Source organism: Mastigoproctus giganteus, chromosome 1, assembly GCF_048544385.1.
Source record: "Mastigoproctus giganteus isolate SK-2022 chromosome 1, ASM4854438v1, whole genome shotgun sequence".
In the NCBI taxonomy this organism is placed as follows: domain Eukaryota; kingdom Metazoa; phylum Arthropoda; class Arachnida; order Uropygi; family Thelyphonidae; genus Mastigoproctus; species Mastigoproctus giganteus.
This window is the reverse complement of record NC_143575.1, coordinates 37606798-37634186: the sequence shown is the minus strand read 5'-3', so window position 1 is coordinate 37634186 and position 27389 is coordinate 37606798. Positions and strand designations below refer to the sequence as shown.

The 27389-nt window shown below is 38.3% G+C and overlaps 1 protein-coding gene across 1 annotated transcript in view; it reads right to left on the bottom strand.

Annotated features, from left to right (window-relative positions):
* Nucleotides 1-27389, bottom strand: part of LOC150090711 (uncharacterized) — a 257039-nt gene that overhangs the window by 29642 nt on the left and 200008 nt on the right. The window contains exons 13-15 of the mRNA XM_090369985.1: nucleotides 20499-20605; nucleotides 10742-10922; nucleotides 5600-5695 (exon numbers count right to left, since the gene is read on the bottom strand). Of these exons, the coding sequence (XP_090226111.1) occupies nucleotides 5600-5695; nucleotides 10742-10922; nucleotides 20499-20605 (384 nt within the window). The remainder of the gene's footprint in view (nucleotides 1-5599; nucleotides 5696-10741; nucleotides 10923-20498; nucleotides 20606-27389) is intronic.

Genomic DNA, 27389 nt, shown 5'->3' with positions numbered 1-27389 from the left:
CTTCTACAGGGATGGGATACACTTAAATAGAAAGGGTGCAAGAATATTTGCTGATGCTATCGAGGCAGTGTTAGGTGGGTCGGAAAACTGATAGCTTGGAGGGAGACAAAGACCAATAGATTGACAGTAGCCACTGGCAGAGGTGAAAGAGATTCTTGCACTGCTTCTATTAGAATGAGCAGAAGCCTGAAAAACAAGATGCATGGTATTTCAGAGACTGCTGGGAGCCATTGCGGTACAAGTAAACACATGGGTTGTGTTAGGGTAGCTAAGAATAGAAACAGGTGCAGGTATACTTGCGTGTACACCAATGCTAGGAGTTTAGTAAATAAATTTGATGAATTTGAGGTATTGCTCAAAACATCGAAGGCAGATATTGTTGGGATATCAGAGACGTGGTGTCACACAGATATAAGGGATGCAGAACTGCAATTTGGGGAGTACAACATCTACAGAAAGGATAGACAGGATAGGAAGGGGGGAGGGGTTATGCTATTCGTTAAGAAACACATAAAAACCAAGGAAGTGAAGCCAGTCGACATCGCTGGACAGTGCAGTGTTGAGTCAGTTTGGTGTGACATAAGCATTGGGAGATCAAAATTGAGAGTAGGAGCGTGCTATAGGCCTAATGACTCTGATGAGTATAATAAGGAACTGTACAGGGAAATAGAGTGGGCCAGTAAATCAGAGAGTCTTATAATGGGAGATTTTAATTTCCCAGATATTGACTGGAATTTGGGGGCTGGTTACTCACACACTAGCAGGGCTTTTGTGGATTTATTGGATGATTGTTTTCTACATCAGCATGTTCGGGAGGCAACTAGAGGGAGTAATACTCTTGATTTGATTATCAGCAGTGATTCTTCATGCATTAAGAATCTGCAGATAAATGAACCACTAGGTGGCAGTGATCACAGTGTGCTGAAGTTGGATTTACTGAAAGAGGTAACTACCATTAGGGGTAAAGGGAAGGGTTATTGCTTCCGTAAAGGCGACTACGATGGACTGAGACAGTATTTAAATTCTATACAGTGGGACCAACTGATGATGTTACCAACAGCAAATTCAAAATGGGAAGCATTCAAAGAACTTATCTTGGAAGCTACTAGGCTTTACATACCAACTAAGAAATATTGTTCAAGGTTTAGGCCAAAATGGATGTCAGATGTACTAATGAGGCATATGGCAGAGAAGAAAAATGCATGGGATACTTACAAATTAACACATGACACAGAAGCCTATGATAGATACAAGTTGATATGCAACCAAGTTACAAAGGAGGTTAGGCAGGCGAAGGCAGATTACGAGAAATCCTTGGCAAGGGATGCAAAGAAAAACAGCAAAGAGTTCTTTACTTATGTAAACTCCAGAAGGAAGGGGATGAATCAGATTGGTCCACTTGATATTGATGGGTCAACTGTTGATGATCCTGCTCAGGTAGCTAACAAACTAAATGAATATTTTGCATCGACATTCACACATGAGGAGTTATTCAGCAAGGGAAATGCCAGAGGTGTATTCAACTCTAGCAGTAAGCTACAGAATCTTGAAATAACTGGGAGTAAAGTGGAGGAGAAACTGTTGAAGATAAACACAAGAAAGGCACCCGGAGTGGATGGGATCTATCCAGTTATATTAAAGGAGGCAGCAAAGGAAGTAAGCAAACCCTTAGCCATAGTTATGAGAGTTTCCTTGGACTCAGGGGAGGTACCCATGGACTGGAAATGTGCAAATGTGACCCCAATTCACAAAGGAGGATCAAAGGCTGAAACAAGTAATTATAGACCTGTGAGCTTAACTTCTGTTCCAGGAAAATTAATGGAGGCACTGGTTAAAGAAGCACTGCAGGATCATTTAGACAAGACTTCAGTTATAGCTCAGACACAGCATGGTTTTGTTAAGGGGAAGTCTTGCCTGACCAACTTGATTGGATACTATTTTTTTTTTTTTTTTTTTTTGATTTGGTAGTTGTTGGCGCATCGGCTTCTGTGGCCATATTGCACCTCCCAAGGTTTTTGCAGTACTTTGATCCAAGCCCAAGGCGGGAATCGAACCCGCGACCTTTGGGTTGCCGGGCAGTACTTTAACCACTCGGCTGGCCCGGTCGGCCATTGGATACTATGATGCAGTCACAAAAGAGCTGGATGCAGGGAATAACTTTGATATTATATACTTGGATCTTAGAAAGGCTTTTGATACTGTTGCACATGGAAGACTGCTACACAAATTGGAGCAGTGTGACATTGGAGGCAAATTGCTGCTATGGATAAAGGGGTGGTTGAGGGGGAGAAGACAGAGAGTGGTAATCAATGGACACTGCTCATCGTGGACTGATGTTATTAGTGGAGTCCCTCAGGGCTCAGTGTTGGGTCCATTGTTGTTTTCTGTATTTATAAATGATATTGATGATGGTATATCAAGCTTAATGTCCAAGTTTGCAGATGATACAAAGGTTGGCAGGGTTGTCAAGGACACTACTGACACTATGCTGCTGCAACAGGATCTGGAAAGGTTGAGCAGATGGGCTGAGAGGTGGCAAATGAAGTTTAACATTGACAAATGTAAAGTACTACACATGGGAAACAGCAACCCCAGAGCAACGTATCAACTCTGTGGTACTACACTGACAGTGGTAGAGAATGAAAGGGACTTGGGGTGATTGTGCAGGCAGATATGAAGTTCTCTGACAGTGCAGATGGGCTGCAAGAGTAGCTCATGGAGTATTGTCAATGATATACAGGAATTTGTCCAGCAGGGATAAGGAGGTGATTATTCCATTGTATAAGGCAATGGTCAGGCCACACCTAGAGTACTGTATACAGGTCTGGAGGCCTCATTTCAAGAAGGATGTAGAGCTGCTGGAACGAGTACAGAGAAGGGCAACAAGATTAGTGAATGGAACAAAGGGGTGCTCTTACGAAGAAAGGCTAAGTTTTGCAAATTACAGTGTCTGGAGACTAGGCACCAGCGAGGTGATCTGATTGAGGTGTATAAAGCCTTGAATGGTTTAAGCATGCTCAATGCTGATGGGATTCTTCCTCTAGCTCAGAAAAATCACCTGAGAGGGCATAAATTCAAATTGAGGAAAGACAGATGTAGGATAGACGTGCGGAAGTTTGCCTTTAGCCAACGGGTGGTTGGTTGGTGGAACAGACTGCCATCCCTTGTGGTGGAGGTTGATAGCCTAAATAAGTTTAAGGCTCAGCTGGGCAGGTATTTTGAACGAACAGAGGGGTGAAGTGGAAGTGGGTTTTTTTTTTTTTTGGCTGATGCTGCATAAGCTTGCTTTCTTGCATCAAATGCCTCTACTAATGCTAATGCTAATGCTAACTTAAGACATTAACCCTGATATACCTTCATCAATATCATTGATAAATATCAAAAACAACAATGGGTCCAACACCGAACAGTGGGGGACTCCACTAATAACATTAGTTCATGAAGAGCAGTGTCCATTGATAACCACTCTCTGTCTTCTCCCGCTCAATCATTCTTTTATTCATTGTAACAACTTGCCCTTAATGCCACACTGCTCAAATTTGTACAGTAGTCTTCCATGTGCAACAGTATCAAAAGCTTTCCTAAATCCAAGTATATGATATCAAAATTATTTTTTGCATCCAATTCCTTTGTGACTACATCATAGTATCCAATCATAATTGTCAGACAAGACTTCCCCTTAACCCTGTGCTGTGTCTAAACTATAACTGCAGCCATGTCCATATTATCATACAGCTGAGGATAACTGGCATGATCTGTCCCAATATTCAAAGCTATTTGGGTGCTGTCACCTTTTATAAACTGTGATTAAAATTACATTGAAATGCAGATAAGGGTTGGCACCAGTTCTGGTAAGTACTGCTATCACTTATCATAAGGATCGAAATATTATCTTTTGGAACTCAAGGCGCAGACTGTCCTTGTGGCTTCTTTGTCTCTATTTGATTTCTTTCTTTCTCTTTATGTTAACTCTTTCCATGAGAGTTCTGATATTCCTATGTGGTTGATGTGGGGTGTACATACTCTATGCAATACTGGAGGTGAGTGTCAGTATTTAGCATTAGCATTAGTAGAGGCATACGATGCAAGAAAGCAAGCTTATGCAGCATCAGCTAAAAAAAAAAAAAACCCCACTCCCATTTCACCCCTCCATTTGTTCCAAATAACTGTCTATATCTCAGCCTTAAATTTATTTAGGCTATCCACTTCCACAACAAAAGATAGACGTCTGTTCCACCAATTAACTACCCACTGGCTAAAGGCAAACTTCCGCACATCTATCCTACAACTGTCTTTCCTCAATTTGAATTTATGCCCTCTCAGGTGATTATTCTGAGCAAGAGGAAGAATCCCATTAGCACTGAGCATGCTCAAAGCATTCAAGACTTTATACACCTCAATCAGATCACCTCGCTGTTGTTGTTGTTATTTGATTTTTAGGAGCATTAGCAACTAAGGCCATATTGCTCCGGGGATACGTGGTGGTCATTCCCTGACCTTTCCGCATCCTCCGTATTTGGTGGTCACAGGCTCAAACCCCGGTCTAATCAAGAAACGTGTGCTGCGCTCTGCTGCTCCTGCCCAACTGGCTACGGAGGCCCCGGATCACCTCGCAGGAGCCTAGTCTCTAGACACTGTAATCTGCAAAACTTAAGCCTTTCTTTGTAAGAGCAACCCTTTGCTCCATTTACTAATCTTGTTGCCCTTCTCTGTACTCATTGCAGCAGCTTTACATCCTTCTTAATCTATTTATGATTGATTTTGATTAATTTCTTTGCTAAATTTTATTTTATTTTAATTTAAGGTAGCTTGGGACAGGCAGCAAAATTTGCACCATCTCAAGTATGACCTTAATTTGCATGTAGTATAATAGTGTTTGTTTCAACAAATTAATGTACAAATTTTCATATTTTTCAAATTTTAAAAATTCTAAGAAGAAATTCTTTCCACAAAGCCAGATGCTAGTGGAGCTCACATATATTCAGAAAACTGGATCAATATCAATAAGAACTTCCAAAACAAAGAAGAAAATCACATAAATTAATAAATGGATCAAGTTTTAAATCATTAAAAACCTTCTTTAAGTATTCTGAAGAAAAGGGGAAGAACTACGTCTCCTACAATCTGTTCTCAATTTCATTTCAAATAATATTTATTACTTAAACCTTCCATGAATACACATGCAAATTCACACTTTCAAGGTTGTTTCAAATAATGTATCCATTTACATATGAATTATCTTGTAAGTCTTCCTGTACTTGTTGCCATCTGTTATCTGTGTTTTCAAGTAATAGTAGACACAATTAATAACAGACAGCAGCATGAAAATCAGAGCAGGATATGACACCCGTTAGTTTCAGATGTCTTTCAGACCCAGAAGTTGGTGAAACTAGATCGAGTGATAGATAAACAGATGTAGAAAAATATTTTATCAAAATAAAAAAATCATGCTTTTTTCTTTTGTACAAATTTTATAAATGACTATTATGTTTCTCTGGAGATTTGATTACTTACTACTTCAGTAAAACAGAATAAGTTAAAAACAATTTAAGCAAAAATTAATAACCAAAATATTAATGCTACCCTTAGATGCATTTACCGGTTGCCAAAGATTCTTCCAAAGGATGCTCAAAGGAGACTGTAATGTGTGATGTTGATAATGCTGTGACTTCAAACATAAAAGGAGACTCAACATCTGTAAGAAGTTATTATGACAATTACTATACTGTACTGCTGTCTCTGTAAGGCTATTACATTTATTTTATTATGATTAAAGATTTCATTATTAAAATTACTTATATGTACATTTAATGTCATTCAGTTACTTTCATTTATTGCAAAAAGAGTTTAAATTACAATATTTTAAGGAAAGTTACCAGAAGGTGGAACTACACCAGACACTCAGGATGTAACCCATTTCTAAGAGTGGAAATGGGTTACATTAAACACATTTCATTCACAAACTCCACTAATCTGTATTATCTGTGTATTAACTCATTATAACTTGCCATGATATACTTTCAACAATTTCTCTTATCTATAAAAATAATTTTTGAATAAAAAATATCCAGAAAAATCAATCTTTAACATAAAAATACACATTTTAGTGTCATTATACGTAAGTTTAATGGCATTTATGCCATTAAACTTTTAGGTGGATAATTATAATTATCCACCTAGAAGTTTTCAAACACAATCAAAAATGACTTCTTAAACTTACTGCATATATATTAAAATTACAGATTCAAAGTACTATTATATGTAAGTTTAAGTTACTAATTTAGTTACTAATTATAAAATTAGTAACTAAACATCAAAATGGTCATTTAATAGCATTCACGAGTGCAACAAATCACAAATATCTATACGGTATTTGAGATATATATATGCCATTCGAAGGAATTTTAATTGTTAAAAAAGTCAGATTAATCAAGTTTTTGAATGCATACATGTTAAAAGGTAATTATTTAATATGCTAATGACAGGATTTTTTTGATCACTTAGCCATAACAATTTTGAGTAAAGTGAACTGAGAGGAGAGACCACAAAACAAAGCAAGAAAGAAAGAAAGAAAAAAATAAATAAATAACAATTTTTAGTCTTTTTTTTTTTTTCCAAATCCAGTTCTACCAGCACTACACCTGACGTAACCCAGCCATTTTGTTTTTGGTACCACTGAATATAAATATGCTGATAATATTGTACTGCTAAATAATACCTTGCAAGATTTTCAAAAACTCTTGTAAGGTATTATTTAAATCTGTGAATTAGATAAAAGCCCTATATAATTTGGCATGAAAATTACTGACAAAAAAAAAAAAAAAAGAAAAGTTATTTAAGTTGGGAGAGAAGGAAAATTTAGAGTGTAGATTAAATGAATAAAAATTGGGAAAAAAATCAGTAACTTTGTAGATCTAGGCATGGTCTTGAATGAAGAAGGAAAATAAGACATGGAAATAAACAACAGAATAAGCCATGCAGGATGCCAATTCAACAAATTCATTTGGAGAAAATGAGAAATTAGCCAAAAGACAGTATCAGCTGTTTACATAACAATTTTTAAACCAATTTTAACTTCTAGAGGCAAAAACTGTAAAATTATTATCTTTGGCTAAAAAGGTTCATTGCATAATGATCTTTTCACATAACTTTAATGCTGTTTTCATATTTTGAAATAATTCCTGGCTTTGTTTGCACAGAAACTAATTTCCTGATTTTTTTTATTTTTATTTTACACTTACATTTGGGGCCCCAACTATTGATTTAATTTAGTAAAACTGCAACAGATTTACAAAAATCAGAGAGGGGTATGTATATTTATTTATACATAAATATACACAAGTTAGATTAACTTGTAACTTACACTGGTGGGTGGATGATAGACAAGTACCATGCGAACTCATGATTTTAAAGTGCTTTGAATGGCCAAACATGATGACTGTGTGGTTTATGAGCACTTTTCTTGGCTGAAAATAATGCTCTAAAATAAATGATAAAAATAGTTACTGTCTGTATATCATTAATTGAAACTTTCATTATTAATCAAATGCATAGGATCCAATGAGGGGTGTATCATAAACCAAAATATCATTAATGAGGGACAGACCACTGTATATTTGCTATTCAAAATCTTTACATTCCACAATCTGCTTTTAAGATTACTATAGCACACCATGCTTACTTATGCAAATTGACTGCCATAGTTGCTTCATAACAACTCAGCAAATACAAAGTAACATAATCTTTCTCAAACAAATGCTATATAAAAAAAAAAGAAAAAAGAGAACTATTTAAATATTTAAAGTACAGCAATACCTTGTTTAGCACAGCTTCAAACAGCACAGGTTTCACTATAACATGGTTTTCAATTAAGTTTAAGTGGAAAATTTACTGTACATATTAAAACTCATTCAATAGCCTAGACACGTACTCTGCATATATGCTGCAATGTCGTAGCCTAGGTACGGTACATATATGCTGTGGTGCCAACTCTATTGTCTCACATGCACATGTGACAATAGCTCTCCTCAGGCAGTCAGCTGCAACGTGCAACAGTGTTCGGTATTCTTAATTTCATCTTGATGAGAAGATGTGACAGCTTTTCAAACTTTTCATTTCACAATTTATTTTTTACCCTTTTAAATACGATCGAAAATATATCCGCATCTTGGTTAGAAAGCACTGCCAACAACATGCATTCTGTTTGGCAGCATGTTTTGCCCCATTTGGTAAATGATTTCACTGGTTTTGAATCACAAGTTCAGACAATTGCCGAAGATATTGTGAAGATCGGAAAAGACTTGGGATTTGGAACTTTGGATGCTGTCAATGTACGCGACTGCATTGACTCACATGCAAGTGACTTAGATAATGCAACTCTCCTTGAAATTGATGAGCAAACTGCATATGAAGAAGAGGAACACAATTCTGAAGTGGCACCAAAAGTATTTTCAACAGAAGAATTGGAGAAAGTTTTTCAAGGGGTTGACATGGCCTGCGAGGCGATTATGAATGGAGATCTGAATGTTGAACATAGCATCAAGATACAGCAAATTTTACAAGATGGGATTTGATGCTACAAACACTTGAATGCTGAGAAAAAGAAGAGATGACTTCATTATTGAAATACCTAAATAAACAACCGCCCTTTTTAAAGTTTTTTTCTCATCTCTGATGATGTTTCCTTTTCATTAAAAATTTTTTTGCAATATTTTTTTATTTCAGATCCTTTTAATTGGCTATCAAAAGCAAATTGTTTATAGATTTATTATAATTTGTTTATAGACTGTTTCTCTGCTATGCATTCAACCAAAATCCATTATAATTATACCTCAATTAGCATGGTTTCACATAACAAGGAATAGTTTCGGTACCAATCATCAGTGCTATGAGGGGTATTGCTGTAATCTAACTTTCTTTTAACAACAAGCACAACTACAATACACAACACAGAACAAACTACAAGACAACCAATAGCAATGACGGTGCACTAATCTCAACATGAGTAATGGATGTTCAAAATCTTTATGTTCTGCAATTGGGTTTTAAGATGACTACAGAATACTATGCTAACTTATGTGAATCAGCTGGAACTATTCGGATCACTGAACAGCAAATAGCAAACCAGAGATGGACCATCATCACAAAGAATCTGATAGCTCCTACAACCATGAAAAAAATCAAGCAGGATGTGAATGGCCAATTCAAAAGAACGAGGAATACGGACACAACTGAATCAGAACTAGAGGACAAACATCAAATACAAGAAGTGCAAACCAGTACAGCTGAAGTGGAAAGATACGAGGGTCATTCAATACATTATCTACTTACTTACCTATGAAGGAAATGAGATGGAGGCAAAAATCTTTTTCTTTTTTTTTTTTCCCGATGTAACTTGCTTGAATTTCAATACACTTGTCCCATTTTGTCAGCAATGAGGAAATACCAGACAAATAAAATTCTTTGTCCTGTCCATCAAAGAATGCAGAAACAGCAGACTCCAGTTCATTATCATCAGCAAAGTGATGTCCACATAAGTTTTTCTTGAGATGTCAAAATAGAAAAAAGTCACTGGGGGCTAGATCCAAACTGAAAGGTGGGTGGGTAAGTTCTGTAAAGTAACAGTCGCTCAAAGCAGCAGCAACAGCATGTGACCTGTGCACTGATGTGTTGTCCTGAAGAAGCAGCACACCACTGGAAAGTTTTCCAAGGTTTTTTCCTTTATGACATCCCTTAGGCTGTACAGTAGGAGTGCATATGACTCCCCCAGTGACTGTCTGCTTGTGTTCCAAGTAGTGAATGCTGAGGGAATGTACAAAATTCCCTCAGCATCCAAAATGAATGGTGGCCATAATCTTGCCAGCTGAAGTTTGTGTCCAAAATTTTTGTTGGGGGAGAGCCCTTGTGCTTCCATTGCATTGATTCTTGCTTGGTCTCAGGAACTCAGTGATGAGCCCATGTTTCATCACCGTAACAATTTTGGAGATAAAAGTTTCGGGATCCCTTCCTCCATCATCATCATCATCATCATTAGCCATTTTCAATCCACTGCAGGATGAAGGCCTCTCCAGCAACTCTCCAGTTCCTTCTGTTTTGTGCAATGGCCATCCATTTGCTACACACAAACTCATGAATTTCATCTGTCCATCTCCATCGTCGTCTTCCAGGTTTTCTTCTAGCCCCTCTTGGGTACCATTCAGTTATTTTCTTAGTCCATCTTGTCTTCGCACTGTGTGTCCTGCCCAAGACCATTTTAGTTCTTTAGTTTTGATAAGAATGTCCTTTACTTGAGTTTGCTGCCTAATCCATGTGTTTCTCTTCTTATCTAACAGTCTGATTCCTGATATAATTTGTTCCATTCTTGCTGTGTAGATCTCAGCTTCTCTTCCATTCTTCTGGTGAGTGCCCAAGTTTCACTTCTATAAATCATGGTGGGGAGTATACATTGGTTCATTATATATCCCTTCCATAAAGCTCTAAATTCTTCTAAATTCTCCTCACAGACTTCCTTTGGGGTTCTGTTTAAAAAAAAAAAAAAAAAAAAACCTCATGTCCACCCATTCTTTCACTACTTGCAAAAATTTCACCTAGAACTCTAATATTTTAAACTTAGGAATAGCAAATATCAAGAATAAAAAAAAATTAATTGTAAAATTCACTAAACTTCAGTACTAGTACTGTATAGCATATGGTACAATATTGTTTATTGAAGAAATATAATAATACAGTTTAATCAGTTTACCTTGTTTACTACCTGGTCGTACACAACTACCAATGACAGTATTGAAAAGCATCTGCTGTCGTAGAAATACAAGAATCTGAGGCACATGAGTGGGATGTGTGAAGGGAATTGCAGAAACTAGAACGCCTTGGAGATCATTATCTGCATTGAGAAAATAGCAATGATGCTGATCTGGCAGAGTCTAAAATAAAGTATATAAACGACATAAAAACTCAACCAGAACTGGAGTGTTTATAAAGATATTGCACACTATAAATAATACATGATAATTTCTATTAGAGACTTGATTAACCAAGGTAAATAGGATCAAGAGCAAATGAAATAACAAAAATATCGATATAATACAGTGAATTTTTTTTTTACTATATTTGCCAACTTTTAAAAACCGAAACTGGAAAATTTTTAATATAGATAGGCAATTTAATTGCTGCTACTTACCTGTAATACATTATATTTCCAAAAGTCATGGGACGCTTACTTATAGCAATAAACAGTACACATATATATTCAAAGAAAGCAAAAGAAGGTTGGCCATATGACTGCTTCTTATGAAAGTCACACAAAAGCACCTTTGGCCTTGTGACCGCTTCAATGCACCATGGAAAACTTTCTACCACTTTCTTGTAATGTATTTGCGAGCTTCCCTAATGAAGAGGACCACCCTGGCCTTGCCTTAATTCTGCATTCCATTTAATCTCCATTATGTTCAACTGGGTTAAGGTAAGACCACTATAATGTTCCAATGTCATTCTCTTCAAACAAAGGTTGTGAACAAGTGCTGGAAGAAGTAGTAGTAGTAGTGGCATGTGATGCAAGAAAGCAAGTGTATGAGCTTATGCAGCAGCAGCCAAAAAAAAAAAAAAAAAAAAAATCACACCATTCCCTCCAAATGCCTGTCCAGTTCCTCCTTAAATTTATTCAACCTATCAACTTCCACAACGACAGATGTAAGTTTGTTAGAGCAATTAACCACCCGCTGGCTAAAGGCAAATTTCCGCACATCTATTCTACATCTGTCCTTTCTTAATTTGAATTTATGCCCCCTTAGGTTCGTAATCTGAACAAGTGGAAGGATCCCATCAGAATTCAGCGTGCTCAACCCATTCAAGGCCTTATACACCTCAATCAGATCACCGCGCAGGTGCCTCGTCTCCAGCCACTGCAATTTGCAGAACTTAAGCCTCTCTTGGTAAGAGGATCTCTTCATTCCCCTCACCAATCTTGTTGCCCTTCTCTGTACACGCTCAAGTAAATCTACATCCTTCCTAAAATGAGGCCTCCAGACCTGTACGCAATACTCAAGGCGTGGCCTGACCATTGCCTTATACAGTCAGTCCTAGTATAACATGTGTTTACACTACACAAATTCGATCATACACGATTTATAAATAGGGGAACGATATCTTATATAACACGAACTGAATTCGCTTATGCACGATTCGCCTTTGTGTTTACAAGAAATGGCAGTCGAACGCGGAATCACCCAAACTGAATGCAACCCGATAGGAACGAAGAGAAGATTCTGAAAATGTATTTATGTGTTTTATATCAGTGAAAGGGAAACACATTTCACCATAATAACCTAAAAACCAACACAATTCCAGCTATTGGTATAATCGCAAATGCAATTAGATCGAGTTTACTACCAGTTTATAACAGATTCCACTAGCAGAAATGTAAATGGAAATTGTTTTTATTGTTTTATGGTAGTAACCCCTATAAATGTGCTTGAGTAAAATGTGAGGTGTTAATAGTGTATCTCTGCCTTTACGGTGTTGTTTATTCAGTTGCTACACGCGCGCAGCTTTGTTTATGTGTATCAAGCATGCCTCCTCCTTTTGTAATTGTGCTTTATTCCCTAAAAATGAGTAAAATACTTAAAAGGTGTGAAAAGGAAGCGTCCTGGTGAAGACTGCAGATTCACAGAGAAAAAGAAAAGCAATATCGATAAACAGAGGCGGACTGGGTCAAAAATTCTTACCCGAGAAAATTTGTAGTGGCCTCATACTATGGTTTATGGCCAAAATCACACCAGCCTCCGGCCCACCGGGGTTTCCCTGGTAAGGGTTATGGCCAATCCACCTCTGTTGATAGAGAAAAAATATGAAATTGTGAAACGCTTTGAGCGAAATGAAAGACCATGTGATATTGCACGTGCTACAGACCTAAATGAGGCAACATCGAGAATTACAAAGAATGCAGAGAAAATAAAAACAACTTTCATAGCAGGAACAACTCAAAGTATAATTAAAATCTATTAGATTAAGACACAAAGAATTGGAAGAGATGGAACGACTGTCATCTGTTTGGATAGAAAATCAAACAAAAAACAAGTTTGCTTTTTTTTTTTATGTGAACCCCAAACACGAGAGGTATTAGAACCTATAGTACTTAGTACCGTGCTTGGGTTAGGGTTGAAGGAGAAGTATGGGGGGAGGGGGATGCCGGAAACTTTGCTCTAGAGACTAAACATGGGTTTCACCACTTCAAGCCTCCAATAAGCAAAGTGGTGGTATTTCACCGGTTGATGAAAGCCATCTACCACCTATGAATCTGAGCAGGATCATCAACACTCGCACCTTTGACATCAAGTGGAATAATCTGATTCATCCCCTTCCTTCTAAAGTTAATATAACTAAAGTTCTTGCTGTTTTTCTTAGCATTCATTGCCAGAGATTTCTCATAATCTGCCTTTGCTTTCCTAACCTCCTTTGTGACTTGATTACAGACTAGCTTATATCTATCACAGGCTTCTGTGTTGCCTGATAATTTATGGGTCCCATGCATTTTTCTTCTCTGCCACGAGTCTCATTAGTTCATCTGACATCCATTTAGGCCTAAACCTTGAACAGTATTTCTTAATCGGTAAGAAAAGCCTAGTAGCTTCCACGATTACTTCTTTGTATGCTTCCCATTTAGAAATTTCTGTTGGTAACATCATCAGTTGGTCCCATTGTACAGAATTTAAAAACTGTCTGAGACCACTGTAGTCACCTCTATGAAAGCAAAAACCCTTCCCTTTACCTCTGATGGTAGTTATGTCTTTAAGTACACTGTTATCACCACATCAGTACACTGTTATCACTACCAACGAGTGGTTCTGTTATCTGCAAATTCTTAATGCATGAATAATCATTGCTGATAATCAGATCAAGAATATTACTCTCACTGGTTGCCTCTATAATGTGTTGCTTTAGAAAACAATCATCCAGTAAATCCACAAAAGTCTTGTTGGTGTGCAAGTGACCAACCCACAAATTCCAGTCACATATTTATCAATATTGATGAAGGTATATCAGGCTTAGTGTTGAAGTTTGCAGATGATACAAAGGTTGGCAGGGCCGTTAAGGACAGTAATGGCAGTGTGCCACTGCCAGAAGATCCAGAAAATTTGGGCAGATGGGCCGAGAAGTGGCAACTGAAGCTTAACATCGACAAATGCAAAGTACTGCATATGGGTAGAAGTAACCCCAGAGGAACATACTAACTGTGTAGTACTACACTTAGGGTGGTAGAAAATGAAAGAAAAAGACCTGGGAGTAATTGTGCAGTCAGACACGAAGCCTTCTGAGCAATGCAGACAGGCTGCAAGAGCACGTCATGGGGCCCTGCCAATGACACACAAGAACTTTGCCAGCAGGGAAAAGGAGGTGACTATCCTCCCTTTGTACAAGGCAATGGTCAGGCCACACCTTGAGTACCGCACACAGGTCTGGAGACCTCATTTTAGGAAGGATGAAGATTTTCTTGAGGTGCACAGAGAAGGGCAACAAGATTGGCAAGGGGAATGAAGGGGTCCTCTTACAAAGAGGGGCTTAAGCTCTGCAAATGCAAATGCTGGATACTAGGCACCTGCGAGGTGATCTCATTGAGGCTTATAAGGCCTTGAACGGGTTGAGCACGCTGAATTCTGATGGCATTCTTCCACTTACTCAGATCACAATTCTAAGGGGTCATAAATTCAAATTGAGGAAAGACAGTTGTAGAATAGATGTGTGGAAATTTGCCTTTAGCCAGTGGGTGGTTAATTGCTGGAACAAACTTCCATATGTCATTGTGGAAGTTGATTGTGGAAATAAATTCAAGGAAGAATATTTGGATGACAAGGTTGCCCATCTGCTATGGTATATATTAAGGGGAAGTAATCGCTTCCGTAAGGATTCTGTTCCACTTCCCAGGAAAGCATATTATTATTATTATAATATGTAGTAGGAAAGGTGAGGAAATGGAGAGAGCAAACGTTTAGAGGGAATGGATGGGTGAAATGTTTTTTTTTTTTTTTTGTTGATGCTATATAAGATTGCTTTCTAGCATCACATGCCTCTACTAATGCTAATGCTAACTGCTGATGTCGAAGCATCAATGGTGGTTCATTGGCTTCCACGTACAGACTGTGGACAGGCGAAGTACGAAATGCCCCTGTGGCAAACCAGATGGCTCTATGGTGGATTGGATCAATTCATCGGAGTACGGAATTTTTAACAGAATCTTGGGAATCATAGTGAAGTTTAGAGCAGATGAGTGATTGGCAAAGACGCAATAATGTGCTTCTTTCTGCTCCCCAAAAGTTGGAGGAGATAGCACTGAGCATGTTCAAACCTTCTGTGCATTTTACTGCGAGTCAAATATGGAGGTGAAAGGTCAGCTTTTGATCAAAGATGAGTCCCAAAAACGTTGTTTCTATGATCACAGGAATTAGATTCTGTCCAAGCGTGAATTCCAGGTCAGGATGTAGATTCTCTTTGTGGCAAAAATGCACACAAGCGATGTTTTGAACAGAAAACCTAATCCCATTGGCTAATGCCCAGGAACTAAGGTGGCCGACTGATTGTTGCAATTATCATTCAATAACTCTCATGCTGCAGAAGTGACAAAAAATACTATTTACTGAAGGAAGAAAAAAAGCACTATTTACTGAAGGAATAAAAAAACGCACTATTTACTGAAGGAGGAAGCTGTTTTGTAATGGAGTTAACTTTGACTGCAAACAGCATAAAAGTGAGCAGAGAGCCTTGGGGAACTCCTTCCTCTGTATATTTACCCTTCATTTTCCAAATTTTATCCCAGACAACTTTGGCACTGGTCATCTTGTTAACTGAAGATGTAAACTGAACCCAGCATTCCTTTTAACTGTGATAGCATATAAATCGTGCTTTGGCACGGGCACGTTTACAGGCTATAAGATGTTCGGTGGTGGGGGTAACATTGGAATTTTCTCTATGCCCGATTTTGTGACTTCCTTGCTTCTTTACACCCTTTACACCCTTGTTTCCACCTTGGCTTTGGTAAACATGGAAATCAGGAGGATGTTTTTGGAATTACAATTGCTGCTGCATGGATAATAATTCACTGCTTCATTAACTGAGGATGTAAACTGGACCCAGCATTCCTTTTAAGTGTGATAGCATATAAATCGTGCTTTGGCACGGGTAAGTTTACAGGCTATAAGATGTTCGGTGGTGGGGTAACATTGGAATTTTCCCTATGCCCAATTTTGTGACTTCCTTGCTTCTTTACACCCTTGGTTCCACCTTGGCTTTGGTAAACGTGGAAATCGGGAGAATATTTTTGGAATTGCAATTGCTGCTGCATGGATAATAATTCACTGCTTCATCAATTGACACCTGTTGAATTGGTACATGATCAAATTCTTCCGTAAGCTATGAGAATGTACTCCAGTCTGCTTGATTATACTTCCATCGTGGAATTCGAAATGGATGACAAGGTTGCTTATCTGCTACGGTAGATATTACGGGGAAGTAGTGTGTCTCTGGCTTTACAGTGCTGTTTATTCAGTTTTTACACGCGCGCAGCTTTGTTTATGTGTATCTGGTGTGCCTCCTCATTTTGTAATTGTGCTTTATTCCTTAAAATTGAGTAAAATACTTAAAAGGTGTGAAAAGGAAGCGTTCTGATGAAGACACTACAGATTCAGAGAGAAAAAGAAAAGCAATATCGATAGACAGAGGCAAACGGAAAAATTTGTAGCGACCTCATACTAGCATTTATGGCCAAAATAACACCGGTCTCCATAGTCTTCTGGCCCACCAGGATTTCCATGGTAAGGCTTGTGGCCAGTCCACCTCTGTTGATAGATAAAAAATATGAAATTGTGAAACGCTTTGAGCAAAATGAAAGAACATGTGATATTCCACCTGCTACAAGCCTAAATGAGGCAACGCTGCGAATCAGAAAGAATGCAAGCCCATATTCACATCTGGTGAGTATGGGCTTGGCACACCCAGGGTCCTGAGCTGGATATAATCATCATTCTTTTTTTTTTTGGCAATTTCCTCCCCCCCCCCCCCCCCAGGGACTCACATTTGGTGAGTATGGGCTTGGTACCCAGGATCCTGAGCTGGATATCATCATTCTTCTTGAGGAGTGGCAACTGAAGTCTAACATTGACAAATGCAAAGTACTGCATATGGGTAGAAGTAACCCCAGAGGAACATACCGACTGTGTGGTACTACGCTTAGGTTGGTAGAAAATGAAAAAGACCTGGGTGTAATTGTGCAGTGAGATATGAAGTTTTCTGAGCAATGCAGACAGGCTGCGAGAGCAGGTCATGGGGTTTTGTCAATGATATAGAGGAATTTTGCTAGCAGGGAAAAGGAGGTGATTATCTCTTTGTTTAAGGCAATGGTCAGGCCACGCCTTGAGTACATGTCTGGAGGCCTCATTTTAGGAAGGATGTAGATTTGCTCGGTAGTATACAGAGAAGGGCAACAAGATTGGTGAGGGGAATGAAGGGGGTCCTCTTACCAAGAGAGGCTTAAGTTCTGCAAATTTCAGTGGTTGGAGACTAGACACCTGCAAGGTGATCTGATTGAGGTGTACAAGGCCTTGAATGGGTTGAGTACGCTGAATTCTGATGGGGTTCTTCCGCTTGCTCAGATTACGAACCTAAGGGGGCATAAATTCAAATTGAGGAAAGACTGTTGTAGAATAGATGTGCAGAAACTGCCTTTACACAGTGGGTGGTTAATTGCTGGAACAAACTTCCATCTGTCGTTGTGGAAGTTGATAGCTTAAATAAATTGAAAGAGGAACCGGACTAACTTTTAGCGGGAATGGTTGTGTGAATTTTTTTTTTTTTTTTGGCTGATGCTACATAAGCTCATACACTTGCGTTCTTGCCTCTATTACTATATGCAGTTTGCTCGTCAATTTCAAGGAGAGTTTCATCATCTAAGTCAGGGGTGGGGAACCTTTTCACACTGGAAAAAGCATTAGCATTATTTTATTACGTAATAAAATACATAAGCATTTTATTACGATTATTTATTGTGTTTGGTTACAAATGTGTGTTCAATCTTGGGTATGTTTAATCTTATTGTTTTATGGGTCGTAACTTCCAGAAATCTGCTTTAGAAAAATATAACAAAGCCGTTCAAAATTGGTTCTTATAACAGAACATATGATAACAATGAAAGTGTAGTAAGTTTAATGATTTGAATTGGTAACTAATACAATTTACACTATAAAAATGACCTTTTAGAGCTATATAGCAAAAATTTTAACTTCCGAGAGCATGGAATGAATTACCAAAAAACAATGTGTTATTGGGTTCACATTATGATATTTTCACAATACGATGGTAATGGATTAATATCATAAAGCAGGGTACACTGTATTGTATAGCTACACGCGTGGTTTGAAATGTGGTATTTATGAATGTTTAACAATCATTTTTTGCAATTAATGTTCATATTTTCGATTTTGTTGATATTTGAAAAAAAAAAAAAAAAACAAACCTCGTAAACCCAGGAACTTGTAAAGCGAGAACTGCCTGTATATGAAATTTTTTTCAAAAATCATTTTTTCCTCAAAAGAAAGAAATATTTGTGAAATTTAGCAAGATATTAGAGAAAATTCAGCTGGATGTCTGGCACTGAAACAGCAGATGCTTGTTACTGTTATATTGCATATTTGGTATGTGATAAATTCGACTCAGAACCTGCCTATTTCATTTGCTTGCTTGTAAGGTTTTAAAAGATGCAAATCATTTCATGACTGCAAGATTTATGAATGATTAGTATTTGTAGTTATTATAGCCAGAATGAGAATTGTCCCATAAAAGCAGCTACAGCATTACAGGACTTCTATCTAAACCTGATTCATGTTACTTGCTTAGTCCATAGCTTACAGAAACAATTCAGGAGAATTTTGGCAAATAAAGTTATTTCTTATATAAAAAAGATTTTTGAAAAAACATTTTGTAGAGATATGCACCCTGGATTTCCTCTTAAACCAAAGACTATTTTTACAAGAATAGTGAATGTGGTTATGTGCAGCACTGTTTTATGCCAAAATTTGATTCCATGAAAATAATTGTTAATAATTTGATTACTGTTGATGCTGTAGCCATAGGGATATCTCAGTATGTCAACCATCGGTAAGCAGTTGCACAGCATTGGGTTCAATGGTAAGACGACTGTGCATAACCCCAGTATCATAGTCATAAAATGGCATTTGGAGCAGAGTCATTCCCAACGTTCATAGATTCAAGAACAGTGGCAGGTTCACTGGATTGGCAAATCTCTATGCAAAATATTTGACTCCTATGGATATGTTTGGTTGTTTGGTGAGATCACCCAGAGAGCTCTTCCTGTTGGAGTGTCATCTCACCTATGAAGTTTAACAGCATGAGGCTGTTTTAATGGGTTCAGAATGTTCATTTGATTGTACAGTGCCTGAAACCATGAAGTTCATGGCCAAATTACACATTCTGCCATGATGAAGTAGTATATAAGTGTTTAGAGAGAATTATGTACTATTTACATTACAGCAGCACCACGGAAATGGACCTTTTCGGTATCAGCAGCAATGCTCCATGTCACATAGGGCAGATTTGTGGACATTGAAAAGCTTGACTGGCCAGTTCAGATTTCAACCTTAAAAAACACCTGTGTGACAGGTGTTTTTCTTAAAATTTTAAGCCAAAACATTTTTCTTAAAATCTGGCTCTGGTAGCTATTTGTATGGGAAATGGAAGTGAATTCCAGCAAACAACTGCTATAAACTGGTAGAAAATATGCTCAGGAGTTACGGCTACAGCCCAAAGATTTATATTTCTGCATTGTTTTGGTGGCAATGACAAACAGACAAAGCTCTCATATATCAGAAATCACAAGAATCAAAATCATCTAATAAATGTTAAAAATAATGGTCAAGAACCTTTTTAACATTAGAAAGTCAATAATTTGTTCTCTGCGGCATAATGATCCAAGTTTAAATCTGAACCTCCACTGGGAAGAACTGGCATTTTTTTATTTTTAAACAGTAATCATTTTATAATACTCATATTATATAAATTTTCGGTGACTGAACAATAAAAATGTTTCCAGAAAGAGGATGGCTAAGCTGGAGAGTCCACTCTGTCCAAAAATGCCCGTACAACTTGCCTGAAAAACCAATGAAACTCAAGATTACTATCTATTTAGTCCAATGGTTCCAGGATAAAGGACTGCCTAAGTGTATATTGCATTCTGGTATTATTCAATAATACACTGCAGTGTTACTGAATAATACATATGGATTATTAAATTATCACATAACTTAAATAATGTATTTAATTAAAAGTCAATAATATCTGGCCCTATAAATTTTAAATTAACATTTCCCCCATATTTTCAATTTTCTAAATCAGTGTCAGGAATGAACACCTTAACTCTATTTAAAATATGGAAAACCCACAAAACGTTTTTCCATGTATAGATCAATTTAAGAAATGTATTTCCAATATATACTTACCACAAAGAGGCCCTGATCATTTCTATTTTCCAATTTACCCTTTGAAGTTTCTTTGATAATAACTGATAGAAGAGGCTGGTTTGTGGACATATCTGTACACTCTATATCTAGAGAGGGGGAAGAGGGAAAAAAGTGCATTCACTAATGTTTAAGTAAGCAAGTCCACAGTTTAAGCAACACAGTATTGAAAGTAAAAGCATGAATTTAAAACATGTGGCAAGACAACATACTAACTTTGCAGATGCTGAATATAATAAAAAAAATAAAATGAAATTAAAGCCTTAGAATCTTCAGAATGTGTGTTATTTTATGATGGTCATACATTATTAAAAATAGTAGTAGTAGTGGCAAATGATACAAGAAAGCAAGATTATACAGCATCAGCCAAAAAAAAAAAAAAAAAAAAAAAAAGAAACTACACATTTCACCCATCCATACCTTCCAAGAATTTGTCTAGTTCTTCCTTGAATTTCAAACCACCCACTTCCACAACAACAGATGGAAGCCTGTTCCAACAATCAACCACCTGCTGACCGAAGGCAAACTTCTACGCATTTACCCTGTAACCATCCTTCCTCAACTTGAATTTGTGCCCCACTCATGTGTGTATTTTCAGAGGAAGAATGCCATTAATAGTTAGCTTGCTTAATCCATTCAAGACCTTAAACACCTCAATCAGATCTCTGCACAGGTGCCTAGTCTCCAGACACTACAATTTGCAGAACTGAAGCCTTTCTTGGTAAGAGCACCCTTTTGTTCCCTTCACCAATCTGGTTGCCGTTTTCTGCATCCAGACCTGTATACAGTACTCAAGATATGGTCTAAATATGGTACTGTATACAGTACTCAAGATATGGCCTAAATATGGCCTTGTACAAAGGGATAATCATCTCCTAATCCCTGCTAGCAAAGTTTCTGTATAACAGTGACAAAACCCCATGAGCCGTCCTGGCAGTCTGTCTGATGTTCAATTTCATATCTGACTGCACAGTTACACCCAGATCTTCTGTATTTTCCACTACCCTGAGCATAGTACCACATAAGTTCATAAGTTACACTGGGATTACTGCTACCCATATACAGTATCTTGCATTTGTCAATGTTAAATTTCAACTGCCATTTCTCAGCCATCGACCAAAGTTTTCTAGATCATGTCGCAGTAGCTCACTCTGACCACTATCATTAACCACCTGCCAACTTTTGTATCATCTATAAACTTAGACATTAAGCTTGATATAGCTACATCAATATTATTAATAAATATTGAAAACAACAATGAGTCCAGCATTGAATCCTGGGGGGGGGGGGATCCACTAATAACATTAGACCACGATGAGCAATGCCCATTATTAACCACTCTTTGTCTTCTTCCACTCACCCATCCCTTTATCTATAGCAATAACTAGCCCTTAATGCCACATTACTCCATTTTGTATAGCAGTCTTTTATGTGCAACAGTATCAAAAGCTTTCCTGAAATCCAAGTATATATGAAAATGATTTTTTGCAGCCAGTTCCTTGGTCAATGACTCATAGTATCCAATTAGATTGGTTAGACAAGACTGCCCCTTAACAAATCCATGCTGTGACTGCAGTATAATTACATTCCTGTCTAGATGGTCCTACATTACTTCTTTAACCAGTGACTCCATTATTTTTAATCACACAGATGTTAAGCTAACAGATCTGTAATTGCTCATGTCACATTCTGACCCCCCATTATGAACTGGGATACGTTTGCACATCTCCAATATGTAGAAGCCTCCCCAGAGTCCAAGGATGCTCTCATAATTATGGCCAAGGGTTTGCTGCCTCCCTTAATACAATTGGATAGATTCCATCCAATCCAGGCACCTTTTTTGATGTGAAAACATCTATGGTGGCACTGGAGTAAAACCAATTGGTAACGAAATTTTTTACAGAAATGAAGCAAATGACGTCATTTCTTATTAAGTGGCTGTTAGGTTTTAAATGACATCACTTCCTAAATGATGCTAGCGATGCAAACTCAGTCATTAACGTTGATTAGGTAGAGTAAGTATTCGATTCAGTAGAGTAAGTTCATACTAAGATATTGAAATGATGTCACTTCCAAATTGACGACGCCAAATCAGTCACTAATGTCTATTCGGTAGAGTAAGCAGCGGGCAGTAATATTATGCAAGAATAAAAGCTTCAAAGTCGACGAAGAAGCCTCTCATGTCGAAAACGAACGAGTTCAAAAACATAGAGAACGAAAAAAAGCAGACTTTAATAAAATCTGCTTCAAGGTTTTGATCAACATCAACTTTCTAAGTAGTGTAAGTAAGTTTCAATCAAACCGTTCAAAATTTTAAACAGTTTTACTCTAGTGCTGCCACAGATGTTTTCACATAAAATAAAACATCTTTCATGCGTACAGGGTATACAAGCAGTTTTTTTATGTTTAACTTTAACAATTTCTCTTCACTTTCCTTTCAGTTATCACAAAATCATTTAGCTCCTCATTAGAGTCTGATAAACTTTTAGTATCCCTGTCCCTAAAGAATTCCTTATGTGTGAATTTAGATGCAAAATATCTATTCAATTTTTCAGCAACCTGAACAAAATCATCAACAGTTAAACCTATTGACATCAGGTTGCCCAATGTGATTCAACCCCTTCCTTCTACTGTTAATATAATTATAGCATTAGTAGAGGCATTTGATGCAAGAAAGCAAGCTTATGCAGTATCAGCCAAAAAAAAAAAAAAAAAAAACCCACTTCCACTTCACCCCTCTGTTCGTTCAAAATACCTGTCCAGCTGAGCCTTAAACTTATTTAGGCTATCAACCTCCACCACAAGGGATGGGAGTCTGTTCCACCAACCAACCACCCGCTGGCTAAAGGCAAATTTCCGCACATCTATCCTACATCTGTCTTTCCTCAATTTGAATTTATGCCCTCTCAGGTGATTTTTCTGAGCTAGAGGAAGAATCCCATCAGCATTGAGCATGCTTAAACCATTCAAGGCTTTATACACCTCTATCAGATCACCTCGCTGGTGCCTAGTCTCCAGACACTGTAATTTGCAAAACTTAAGCCTTTCTTCGTAAGAGCACCCCTTTGTTCCATTCACTAATCTTGTTGCCCTTCTCTGTACTCGTTCCAGCAGCTCTACATCCTTCTTGAAATGAGGCCTCCAGACCTGTATACAGTACTCTAGGTGTGGCCTGACCATTGCCTTATACAATGGAATAATCACCTCCTTATCCCTGCTGGAAAAATTCCTGTATATCATTGACAATACTCCATGAGCTACTCTTGCAGCCCGTCTGCACTGCTCAGAGAACTTCATATCTGCCTGCACAACCACCCCCAAGTCCCTTTCATTCTCTACCACTGTCATTCTCTACCACTGTGGTACTAGTACCACAGAGTTGATACGTTGCTCTGGGGTTGCTGTTTCCCATGTGTAGTACTTTACATTTGTCAATGTTAAACTTCATTTGCCACCTCTCAGCCCATCTGCTCAACCTTTCCAGATCCTGTTGTAGCAGCATAGTATCAGTAGTGTCCTTGACAACCCTGCCAACCTTTGTATCGTCTGCAAACTTGGACATTAAGCTTGATATACCATCATCAATATCATTTATAAATACAGAAAACAATAATGGACCCAACACTGAGCCCTGAGGGACTCCACTAATAACATTAGTCCGCGATGAGCAGTGTCCATTGATTACCACTCTCTGTCTTCTCCCCCTCAACCACCCCTTTATCCATAGCAGCAATTTGCCTCCAATGTCACACTGCTCCAATTTGTGTAGCAGTCTTCCATGTGCAACAGTATCAAAAGCCTTTCTAAGATCCAAGTATATAATATCTAAGTTATTCCCTGCATCCAGTTCTTTTGTGACTGCATCATAGTATCCAATCAAGTTGGTCAGGCAAGACTTCCACTTAACAAAACCATGCTGTGTCTATGCTATAACTGAAGTCTTGTCTAAATGATCCTGCAGTGCCTTCCCCTTAACCAGTGCCTCCATTAATTTTCCTGGAACAGAAGTTAAGCTCACAGGTCTATAATTACTTGTGTCAGCCTTTGATCCTCCTTTGTATATTGGGGTCACATTTGCACATTTCCAGTCTATGGGTACCTCCCCTGAGTCCAAGGAAGCTCTCATAATTATGGCTAATGGTTTGCTTACTTCCTTTGCTGCCTCCTTTAATATAACTGGATAGATCCCATCCACCCCGGGTGCCTTTCTTGTGTTTATCTTCAACAGTTTCTCCTCCACTTTACTCCCAGTTATTTCAAGATTCTGTAGCTTACTGCTAGAGTTGAATACACCTCTGGCATTCCCCTTGCTGAATAACTCCTCATGTATGAATGTCGATGCAAAATATTCATTTAGTTTGTTAGCTACCTGAGCAGGATCATCAACAGTTGACCCATCAATATCAAGTGGACCAATTGATTCATCCCCTTCCTTCTAGAGTTTACATAAGTAAAGAATTCCTTGCCAAGGATTTCTCGTAATCTGCCTTCGCCTGCCTAACCTCCTTTGTAACTTGGTTACATATCAACTTGTATCTATCATAGGCTTCTGTGTCATGTGTTAATTTGTAAGTATCCCATGCATTTTTCTTCTCTTAGAAGTCTTCTGTTGTGCTGTTTTCTGCATTCTTAGCATTAGCATTAGTAGAGGCATTTGATGCAAGAAAGCAAGCTTATGCAGCATCAGCCAAAAAAAAAAAAAAAAAAAAAGTAACATAAATAAATAAAAATAACCACTTCCACTTCACCCCTCTGTTCGTTCGAAATACCTGTCCAGCTGAGCCTTAAACTTATTTAGGCTATCAACTTCCACGACAAGGGATGGAAGTCTGTTCCACCCACCAACCACCCGCTGGCTAAAGGCAAATTTCCGCACATCTATCCTACATCTGTCTTTCCTCAATTTGAATTTATGCCCCCTCAGGTGATTTTTCTGAGCTAGAGGAAGAATCCCATCAGCATTGAGCATGCTCAAACCATTCAAGGCTTTGTACACCTCCATCAGATCACCCCGCTGGTGCCTAGTTTCCAGACACTGTAATTTGCAAAACTTAAGCCTTTCTTCGTAAGAGAACCCCTTTGTCCCATTCACCAATCTAGTTGCCCTTCTCTGTACTCTTTCCAGCAGCTCTACATCCTTCCTGAAATGAGGCCTCCAGGCCTGTATACAGTACTCTAGGTGTGGCCTGACCATTGCCTTATACAAGGGAATAATCACCTCCTTATCCCTGCTAGAAAAATTCCTATATATCATTGACAATACACCATGAGCTACTCTTGCAGCTCGTCTGCACTGCTCAGAGAACTTCATATCTGCCTGCACCACCACCCCCAGGTCCCTTTCATTCTCTACCACTGTCAGTGTACTACCACAGAGTTGATACGCTGCTCTGGGGTTGCTGTTTCCCATATGTAGTACTTTACATTTGTCAATGTTAAACTTCATTTGCCACCTCGAAGCCCATCTGCTCAACCTTTCCAAATCCTGTTGCAGCAGCATAGTGTCAGTAGTGTCCTTGACAACCCTGCCAACCTTCGTATCGTCTGCAAACTTGGACATTAAGCCTGATATACCATCATCAATATCATTTATAAATACAGAAAACAATAAAGGCCCCAATACTGAACCCTGAGGGACTCCACTAATAACATTAGTCCACGATGAGCAGTGTCCATTGATTACCACTCTCTGTCTTCTCCCCCTCAACCACCCCTTTATCCATAGCAGCAACTTGCCTCCAATGCCACACTGCTCCAATTTGTGCAGCAGTCTTCCATGTGCAACAGTATCAAAAGCCTTTCTAAGATCCAAGTATATAATATCAAAGTTATTCCCTGCATCCAGTTCTTTTGTGACTGCATCATAGTATCCAATCAAATTGGTCAGGCAAGACTTCCCCTTAACAAAACCATGCTGTGTCCTAGCTATAACTGAAGTCTTGTCTAGATGATCCTGCAGTGCTTCTTTCACCAGTGCCTCCATTAATTTTCCGGGAACAGAAGTTAAACTCACAGGTCTATAATTACTTGTGTCAGCCTTTGATCCCCCTTTGTGAATTGGGGTCACATTTGCACATCTCCAGTCAATGGGTACCTCCCCCGAGTCCAAGGAAGCTCTCATAATTATGGCTAAGGGTTTGCTTACCTCCTTTGCTGCCTCCTTTAATATAACTGGATAGATCCCATCCACCCCAGGTGCCTTTCTTGTGTTTATCTTCAACAATTTCTCCTCCACTTTGCTCTCAGTTATTACAAGATTCTCTAGCTTACTGCTAGAATTGAATACACCTCTGGCATTCCCCTCGCTGAATAACTCCTCATGTGTGAATGTCGATGCAAAATATTCATTTAGTTTGTTAGCTACCCGAGCAGGGTCATCAACAGTTGACCCATCGATCTCAAGTGGACCAATCTGATTCATCCCCTTCCTTCTAGAGTTTACATAAGTAAAGAACTCTTTGCTGTTTTTCTTCGCATCCCTTGCCAATGATCTCTCGTAATCTGCCTTCGCCTGCCTAACCTCCTTTGTAACTTGGTTACAGATCAACTTGTATCTATCATAGGCGTCCGTGTCACGTGTTAATTTGTATGTATCCCATGCATTTTTCTTCTCTGCCATATGCCTCATTAGTTCATCTGACAACCATTTAGGCCTAAACCTTGAACAATATTTCTTAGTTGGTATGTAAAGCCTAGTAGCTTCCACGATAAGTTCTTTGAATGCTTCCCATTTTGAATTTGCTGTTGGCAATATCATCAGTTGATCCCACTGTATAGAATTTAAATACTGTCTCAGTCCATTGTAGTCGCCTTTACGAAAGCAATACTCCTTCCCTTTACCCCTAATGGTAGTTACCTCTTTGAGTAACTCCC